Consider the following 9,010-nt stretch of genomic DNA (forward strand, 5'->3'; position numbering starts at 1 on the left):
TACTGTAGCACCCAGGAAGTCCTGAGAATGCGTACCACTCTTGTGCAGGCCACATGCACTTTACACCTGGGTCCGTGTTATATGATGGAAGAGGAGGACAGTGTGAAGCACAACAACAAAAACATTTTTTATTGGGGAAAAACAGAACCCTGAAACCTTGGGGACCATGGAGTAGAGGTTGACAAAACTTTAAAATGCGGGGTCTAAACAGTTTTCTAAGTGGAGGGATTATGAGGTTGGATTCTCTTGCCTCTAATGAAACATCTTTTCTTTGGTTCCAGCAGACTGGTGTCCTTGTAGGCTGCTTCTGGGCGCTTTCTCCCTGGTAGGGAGGAGGCCACCCGCTTCCTGAGCCAGTGCATGATGGACCTGATGTTGAGACAGGACGTGCTCTCTGAGTGGGCAGGTGGGTCCCCCTCCTTTGCCTGTCCAGCTGAGACCGAGAGGCTGTCTACAGAGCCAGTCTCCTGGCATATAATCTGGAAGAGAAGGAGAATGAGTTAGACACATGTAACATCAGCAGCAATCAAAGCAGTATTTCCTTATTTGTGGAAATTCAAGTTTTATTCTTCTCCAAAACAGTCCAAGGGTAAGTTTGAAATTTCGGTACTCCTTGAGCATTAAACAGAGAGCACACCCACCCAGATTTCTCACAGACACGCACACACACTCAGACACACACACAAACACAGAGTCTCACTCACACAAAGTTTCTCTGGTCCAATCATTTGTCCTCCCCACTCTTGTGTCTCTCAGTGGTCCGTGGTCTTTTCCTTACACCTCTTGCCCAGCTCTCATTGTTGCTGTCCTCCTCCTCTCTTTGCTCATCTCTTGGTGTACTGGGGTGTGTCCCTGCTTCGCAGCAGGTAGAAGAAGTGACTCCATGCTGTCCACCCTGCCACCCCACTGGGCCTATCCCTGGCTCTGCAATCCAGCAGCTCCATGCTCACCTCAAGCGGTTCCTCTTCTTCCAGGCCGGGTGAACTGTCTGGACACGTGCCGAGGTGTTCATTTTCTGGTGGTTCCCACTTGGGCAAGGCCTGGGAAGCCTCGTGTTCTTGACCACTGCCGTGATCCATCTGGGGAGAGGCGCTAGTAGTGCCCGGTGGGAGAGCCTCGTCCAGAGGAGAGTCGGAGAACACAGGGTCACCGTCTTTGTCATCTTTCTCCTTGTCTAGCAATGCCCTGAGGCCTTTTGTTAGATCCCGCAGTTTGCCCAGATTCTGGTTTATCCTCTGCATCCTCTGGTAGTCTGCACTGAGGTCCAGAGTAGCCCTGGAGTCTTCCTGGTGGGAGCCCCCCGAAGCCTCCACTGCCTGCACGATGGGTGGTTCACAGAGCTTCTCTGGGCCGTGCTGAATTTGTTGTCGTCTCCCGAAGGGCATCCTTCCAGCTTCAGTCTCCCGTGACTCTTGGGCAGGAGGGAGGAAGTGGCAGGAGGAACACTCAGAGTTGGAGTCCTCAGAGGAGGTCGTGTCCTTCCAGTCAATGCTGTCCTCATCGAGGAAAGAGCCTATGGCGAGGCTCGGGTTTGATTTGGATTTGGAAAGGCAGTGCTGTTGGTCAGTGCAGTTGCAGTTGTAGGACGAATCTTCCATGGTGCTCAAATCCCACTTCTCCCTCAACTCGGGAAGCTTGAAAAGAAAAACACAAAGCTTGACATGGGGTTTGGGAAGAGAGTCATGCGCTCTACCAATGATTTCCCTTCCTGTTCCGTTCCTAACTGTTCCACTACGTGTGAAGTGCATCGTGTGTGTGCAATCTCCTGTCAAGGGCACAAGAGGCAGACCTTGCTCTTTGTAATTGGAGTGTATAATAACCGTCTGTCCTGAAAGTCTCTACCTTTTACCTCCCATGCTTTGTCTTATTTCAGTTGAAAGAACTTCCTGTCTCATGTAGTTGAATCCCATTTGAAAAATGCAGGAAAGCGTGAAGTAGAAATTAAGTGCTGCGCTGATGCCATGATGCGGAGGAAGCGATAGCATTCCTAAAAGAATTTGGTGGATTTCCTCCTGATCTTTTCCTCTGTCCTCATACATACATACTTGCATGAGTGATTGATGTATCTCTATACGCACACCGAGATACATGTGGAGTCACATCACTAGAGATCATGAAATGTGGCAGCACAGCCAGCAAGAAACTCATAAAAGCCTATTGGTAGTTCTTAACCCTGTTCTTATTAATGATAGTTCAATGATCACTTAATCAGGACCTTTAGTTTCGGTACCCATGACCCTTAGAGTACCAAGACAAGTAACACCTGCCTTATTTTTCTAAATATTACTTTGAACTCATAGGTGTATCCGGATTCTTTAATTCATTCTTAATTAAGTCATTCATTGATTTATTCAATTTCGTTTATATGGTGCTGAGGATGGAACCCAGTATCTCCCAAGTGGCAGGCAAGCACTCTTACCCCTGAGCTCCTGCCCCAGTTCCTACCAGTTGTGTTACTGACCTCAGTCAGTACCTCTTTATCTCTCTCTCTGTGAGGGTCTCTCTCTTTAAATTCCTATTAGTTGGATCCCTGGACAAAAGGTCACAATATTTCAAAATCTGATGAGAGTTGCCACTGAGTTTTTTCTAGAACGTACAGCTTTGAAATGCCCATTCTCCCCTCATCTGATGGCATCTCTATGCCAGCATTTTGCATTATGCCCTGGGAAGTAAGTGGGGAAGAGCACAGGCGTACTGTCTCCCTCGTTCCCTCACTCCCTCCCTCGTTTCTCTCTTTCTCCCTTTCTGTCTCTCTCTCTTTGTGTCTGTCTCTGTCTCTCATACACAAACAGAGAATCAGAGAAGCACACAAGCACACACAGAAACACAGAGAAATCCGCAAAAACAGACACACTCACACTCTGAGAATGAGTTACGCCAATCATCGACTGCTGCCCGCACGAAGACATGCTGCTACCTCTAGTGCCATAAGCAGGGCATCCGAAGCCCTTCAGCTCCTCCATCCCAGTGGCTAAAATATCCACTGTTGGACATCTATGTTCTGAGACCGTTGGCTCCCATGGCAACAGAGGAACACATAGGCATGAGTGTGGAAGGGGTTAAGAGGGTGCAGAAAAGCAAAGGGCCCATGCCTTTATTTTCAGTCAGTGTTTGCATCAGTGTGAACCAAATGCATGATAAGAACAAGTTAAGGGTGGGAGCGATTACTTGGGTCTCATGTTTTCAGAGGTGTCCGCCTAAGCAAGGCCAACTGCTTTGTTCTGGGTACTAGTTGAAGCCTTGCGTCATGGGTGAAGGGCCTTGAGGAGGGGAGTTGCTCTGCTGATGGTGGGCCTAAGAAACTGACAGAGAGTAAGGGGCCACAGGGATAATGGCACTTTCGGGACATCCCCTCGGCCACCCACCACCTGGAGCCCTGTCTCAGTTGCCTTAAGTTACCCTCTGTCGGTTCATTCAGAACTGACTTCAACTGATCAGGTTATGGCTCTCACAATCTACCCCTTTTCCCATGAATATTATTGCATTAGCTTGAGCTTCTAGGGGGCACCTCATATAGAAAGCATAATCTTGTTCCTCAGTTCCCCAATCGCTACTGTCCATCTCACAGTAGAAAAAATGTTAGTACCTTTACAAGGGTCCCAGGTCTTAGAGATCCATCAGGGCCCCAGGATCCTGTTTGCGTCTTCTGCCTCTCTGAGATTCAAGGCAAGATGTTGAGTGTGAGCACTTGTGAGCTGAAAACCACGTTGACTATATCCACTACACAGTGGCGCAGAACACATATTCCCTTGGGCAAAGGGAGGAATTCGGTTGTGGTAGAAAGAAGAGTTGTGTCCATACTAACACCAAACCCAGTATGGAAACTGGTGCCCTGTTTCTGAGCAAATCACCTGGGTTGGATGTTGGTGAGATGTTAATTTGAAAGGACTTCATGAGTCCTGCCCCTTTAACCTGGCTGGTAGTGTGCTCATGGGCTCTATGTAGACGGAATCTTTCTGAAGCTCCCAGTTTTTCTCAGCAGACAGTCATGTTATTGGCATCCTTTAATTCCTGATGTGCCGATCTGAGCTTGAGTCTCTCCCTTTCAACCTCATACAGGGGCAGTGTGCAGGGAGTCTGGTTCTGGTAAACGTTGTCTGCCTACCCAGTCTCTTCATTTGAAATCTCGGTGGAAATGCCCACTGCGCCCTAACTGGAGCATTCTGCCTTCCAGTCAAGGCATTGCCACTTGGATGAGGCCAGGTTCTGGGCCCAGCTGGCACAGTATGTCTGGCAGCTGGGATAAGGGCTGTAGCAGGTGCTCATGGCCTGGGCAGCTTAACCATGTTGAAAACAACTTCTTAATCTCCCCCCACCCCACCGCAATTTGAAGCAGGTGACCTACATATAATGCCTTCTGTAGGAAGATGCTGTAGTGTACTCTGCACCCTCTTTGCTTGTGTTCTTGCACTTTCCTGAGATGCCCTGCAGGCTGCCTTTCAACTTTTGTCCCTTCGTGTGGTACTTAGCATATCTTCCAGGGGTGTTTTCTCTTCAGCAGACATACCTCCTTGGCCCGTGTGTCACATAGGTTTGTTGCCAAATGTCAGTGTTTCAGTGTCTTTAGTCTGTTTGCACTCCTCATTCTCATGTAAGCCTTCAAGCAAATGTTTGCCCTGTCAATACAACCGACCAAATATTTTGCTGTCTTAAAATTTCCTTTGTCAGACATGGCTATTCCTCTTGATTTTTGCCTCCCACTGTTCTCAGCACACGTTGGAAATGTCCCTGTGCTTTTTTCCGAGGTATAGCACAGGTTGACTCTAACCAAATTGCCAACCCAGCCCTCGTGTGTTTTTGAGACCTCAGGATCTCCGTACCTTTTCCTGTTCCCATCCTGGCCTTCTGAGCTTTCACTAGAATTACCCATTAACCTGATTTCATTTGCCTTGTTCTGAAGTATTTGAAGCTTGATCTCTACCCTTTTCCAAAGTGCTACTGTAAACCACGTGCACAGGATTCTTAAAAGCATGTTAAAATCAGTCATGGTAATGACCATACATCTGAATGTTTCTTTTTCATTTAACTTCTGCCTGCTATGAGCAAAATATGTCGCAAACATATTTGATGGGGGAAAGTTTATTTCTGGTTCAGGGTTTCTGAAATCTCAGTCCCTAGATGGCTGAATGCATTCCTGTGCCATTAAAGTGTGGCAGTACAACCCAAGGAAGGGCCCTGTGGAGGGGAGCTGCTCAGGCTACAGTGGGGTCAGGAAGCAAAGCCAGAAGAAGGAGCAGCAGGAAAACCAATCCTGCAGATAACTCCCCCCTGTGATCCTCCATCTTCAACCCCATCTCTAGTGCCCACAGTTTTCCAGATTCACTCCTGTCCATCATCCTGCAATGGATAGATTCCAATAGAGCGCTCGTAATCTTCTGCTTTATCCCCTAACCTTGTTGTGTTAACAGGAAGTTTGGGGAGAGGCCTCCTATTCATACGAAAAGACATTTCTCCCTTAATATGATGGACACACAGTGTGAAGGGTGAAGAGGGCCTACCTAGAGGAGAGAGGAAGCCATGCCATGATGCATTCCTTGGTCTTGTCATGACTGTGTCTAAGAGGGTTCCTGTCCTTAGGGAAGTGAGCGCCTCTTTGGTGAGAAGGAGAGCAACATCTGCTCTAGGACAGGGTGATATGCTGAGGAAAAGACTTTGAAGTAGTGTCATGGAATTTCATGAAGAGCCTCTGCTATTACCACATGGGATGGTAGAGGAGCTGGAGGAGAAGGACCTTTGAGGGAATTTGTGGTTTGTTAGGAGGAGGACTTGAATTGGTAAGAACAGGGAGATTCAGCCAGAAGAGGGAGTTGAGGCTTCCTCCAAGACGGGGACCTGTAGGTACAATTTTAATGATACTTGCACAGGAATTTGAGAACCGTGCAGTGCAGTGGGTTGAGAGATTAGTTGGTTAAATCAAATTCTGCTGCATAAAATGTAATCCTCATTATAATGGCTTCAGGGAGATAAACAATTCAATGGGAGCCGATTCCCAGTCTGTCTCTTGGGTTTTCCATGAATCAGCAGTAAAAAAGGGGCTGTCTGGGGTTGTGGTTTAGTGGTAGACTGTTTGCCCAGCATGTGTGAGGTACTGGGTTCGATTGCTAGCCATGCATATGAATAAATGAAGTTCATCAATAATTCATAAAAATATATATATATATATATATATATATATATATATATATATAGAGAGAGAGAGAGAGAGAGAGAGAGAGAGGAGAGAGAGAGAGAGGTCCCCTGGAACATGTCCACCCCCAACACCAAGAGTATGTGGAGTTCTTCTTCATGTCATTCATTCTCCCCAATCCCCTGTGACTTTGGTGGTACCATCTCCCTCATGTTAGGAATGAAGAAAGGCAGGCTCTAGGGTGGTTAAGTGGCAATCCCGCCCTCCCCTTCCTCCTCTGTGCGCTACTCAGTCCAGCCAACTTAACAGAGCCAACCATTTTACCATGACATGTCAGAACCACCGACCAGAACCAGACTGCTTTCTGAGTGTCCAAAACACTATCAACTACGATGAATTTCCCCAATGCCTCCTTGTCTGCTGCCACTTGTGCAAGACCCAGATGTTCCTCTCAACCATCCTGCCATTTGGAAATCTGACAGGTGTCCTGCTGTCTTCTGGCAGTGTGGAGATGGGTTAATGAAAAAGAGGCTAAAGCGCATGAAATGGGGGAAAATGCAGTAAGACGGGTTGTTGGGAGAGAGAAAGAGTGCCCTTGGTTTAGGAATCATGCAATGACCTGAGATAATCTGGGAATGCATACCACTCTTCTAGACAACATATATAAATTGAACCTGGGCCCACATTGTATGATGGAAGAGGAGGAAGACATGAACAACAATAACACTTTTTATTCTGAATAAACAAAATCATGGGGACTATTGAATAGGGGTTGTCAAAAACATTAACATAGTGAATATGTAGGGTTTCCTAACTGGAGGATTACTGAGGTTGGATTCTCTGGCCTCTAAGGAAAGAAGGTTTCTTTGGATCCAGCAGACTGGGGTCCTTGTCGGCTGTGTCAGGGCGCTTTCTCCTTCGTCGGGAGGAGACCACCCTCTTCCTGAACCAGCGCACCATGGACCTGAGGTTCAGACAGGATATGGTTTTTGAGTGGGAAGACGTGTCCCCCTCGGTTGACTGCCCTGATGAGACTGAGAAGGTATCTTCAGTGCTCGTCTCCTGGCTTATGACCTGGCAAGAGAAAGAGGATGAGTTGGAAACGTGTAATGTCAGCAGCAACCAAGTCAACATGTGTTCATTTTTGGAAATCTAATTTTTTTCTTACCAAAATAGCCCAACTGTGAATGTATACTTTAAGTACTCATTCATCATTAGACACACACACACACACACACACAAAATGACACACAGTATATTTAAAAAATAATATCGTCATCAGTCCTTCTCTGTGTTCCTCCCCCTCTTGTGTCTGTGAGTGTTCCTTGGCATTTTTCTGTTTCCCAGCTCCCTCCCTTGCTGCCATCCTTCTCTCCTTGCCCATCTCTTGGTGTACTGTGGTCTACCTCTGCTTCACAGCAGGAAGTATGACTGACTGGATGCTGGCCAAGCTGGCACCCCCAACGGGCATTCTCCTTGCTCAGAAATTGAGCAGCTCCCTGCTCACCTCAAGAAGTTCATCTTGCCTTCTCCTGGGTGAAATTTCTGGAAATGGGATGATATCTTCATTTTGTGATGGTCTCCACTTGGAAAAGACCCACTCATCCTCTTGTTCTTGACTACTCTCCTGATCCATGTAGACAGAGGCACTGGTGGATGACTGGAAATCCTCATCCAGAGAAGAATCAGAGCACACAGTGTCGTCGTCTTCATCATCTCTCAGATTCTCTCGATAGGCATTAAGGTATCTCATTAGACCTTCCAGTTTCCAGACACTCTGGTTTCTCCTCCCTTGTGGGTTCTTGTCCACTGCCTGGTTGTCTCCATGGAGATCCACTGTAGCTGGTGAGTCTTCATAGGGGGAGCCCAGATAAACGTCCAGGACCCGGACGATGGGTAGTTCACAGAGCTGCTCTGAGTTGTCATGAATTTGTTCTCGTTTCCCCACGGGCATCCTTCCACTTTCAGTCACCCATGGCTCTTGTACAGGAGTGAGCAAGGAGCAGAAAGAATCCTCAGAAGTCGAATCTTCAGAGGAGGTACTGTCCTCAAAGGTGGGATAGCCTCCAAAGAAGTTCGGATTTGATTTGTCTTTGGAAATGCAGCCGCCTTTGTGGGCGAAGTTGCTGCTGTAGGATGTATCTTCCATGGTACAGAAATCCCAGTTTTGACTCAATCTGGAAACTGAAAAGAAAGAAAACCTTGAAATAAGATTGTGGTAGAGAGGCTTGATCTACCTATCATTCAGGAGAGTTGAATAAAAGTTGAAAAATACTGGAAAGTGTGAATTTGAAAAGAAATGCTGCTGTGATATGACGATTCAGAGGAAATGAGTACTCTTCATGAGAGAATTTGCTGATTTCCACAGAATCTTTCCTTTTTCTCCATACACCCTTACTTGTATGAATGCACCTTGTACATATATGCACATGTCCACATATATGTGGAGTCACATCAATAGAGAGATTATTTAATATGATAGCACAGCCAGTAAGAGAAACATACATGAGTATTGTTTGATTCTTAACCCTAATCTTATTAATGCTGCTTCAGTGATCACTTATTTTTGACCAATAAGTTACGTGTTCAAATTCCCTTAGATTTCTAAGACCTCCTTTCACAATTGTCTTATTAATCTCAGCCAATACTTCTTTATCGATCAATCTCTGGCTGCCTTCTCTTTCATATTCCTCTTTGTTGGATCAGTGGACCAAAGCTCACAAACACATTAAAGTCTTCAGATATTTGCTACTTAATTTCTCTATAGAGAGTATAGGTGTTTAAATGCCATCATCTGGTGGCATCCTTAATCCAGCCTTTTCAGTATGGCCCAGCATGTAAGTGGGGAGAGGCAAGGTACAATGTATCTTTCTGTCTCTGTCT

General features: G+C 46.4%; 2 protein-coding genes across 2 annotated transcripts; both read right to left on the reverse strand.

Moving 5' to 3' along the window:
* Window positions 1-215: 215 nt before the first annotated feature.
* Window positions 216-2,963, reverse strand: LOC124982835 (uncharacterized protein C12orf71 homolog). Its single transcript, XM_047549742.1, has 3 exons — window positions 2,859-2,963; window positions 951-1,634; window positions 216-479 (listed from the first exon to the last, which is right to left on the reverse strand). The coding sequence occupies exons 1-3, from the start codon at window positions 2,961-2,963 to the stop codon at window positions 216-218; spliced, it is 1,053 nt and encodes a 350-aa protein (XP_047405698.1).
* A 3,986-nt stretch (window positions 2,964-6,949) lies between these two features.
* Window positions 6,950-8,276, reverse strand: LOC124982836 (uncharacterized protein C12orf71 homolog). Its single transcript, XM_047549743.1, has 2 exons — window positions 7,635-8,276; window positions 6,950-7,201 (listed from the first exon to the last, which is right to left on the reverse strand). The coding sequence occupies exons 1-2, from the start codon at window positions 8,274-8,276 to the stop codon at window positions 6,950-6,952; spliced, it is 894 nt and encodes a 297-aa protein (XP_047405699.1).
* Between the last annotated feature and the right edge of the window lie 734 nt (window positions 8,277-9,010).

The sequence above is a fragment of the Sciurus carolinensis genome, chromosome 4 (genome assembly GCF_902686445.1).
Source record: "Sciurus carolinensis chromosome 4, mSciCar1.2, whole genome shotgun sequence".
Classification (NCBI taxonomy): Eukaryota; Metazoa; Chordata; class Mammalia; order Rodentia; family Sciuridae; genus Sciurus; species Sciurus carolinensis.

What these genes read in the sequence shown, in the direction of transcription:
- LOC124982835 (XM_047549742.1), bottom strand. Translation starts at nt 2,963, where the DNA reads ATGGAGGAGCTGAAGGGCTTCGGATGCCCTGCTTATGGCACTAGAGGT. An exon ending in GCGTAACTCATTCTCAGAGT is followed by an intron (nt 1,635 to 2,858) that starts GTGAGTGTGTCT and finishes TTTCTTTTCAAG; the next exon opens with CTTCCCGAGTTGAGGGAGAA. An exon ending in AAGAAGAGGAACCGCTTGAG is followed by an intron (nt 480 to 950) that starts GTGAGCATGGAG and finishes CTTCTCTTCCAG; the next exon opens with ATTATATGCCAGGAGACTGG.
- LOC124982836 (XM_047549743.1), bottom strand. Translation starts at nt 8,276, where the DNA reads ATGGAAGATACATCCTACAGCAGCAACTTCGCCCACAAAGGCGGCTGC. An exon ending in GGCAAGATGAACTTCTTGAG is followed by an intron (nt 7,202 to 7,634) that starts GTGAGCAGGGAG and finishes TTCTCTTGCCAG; the next exon opens with GTCATAAGCCAGGAGACGAG.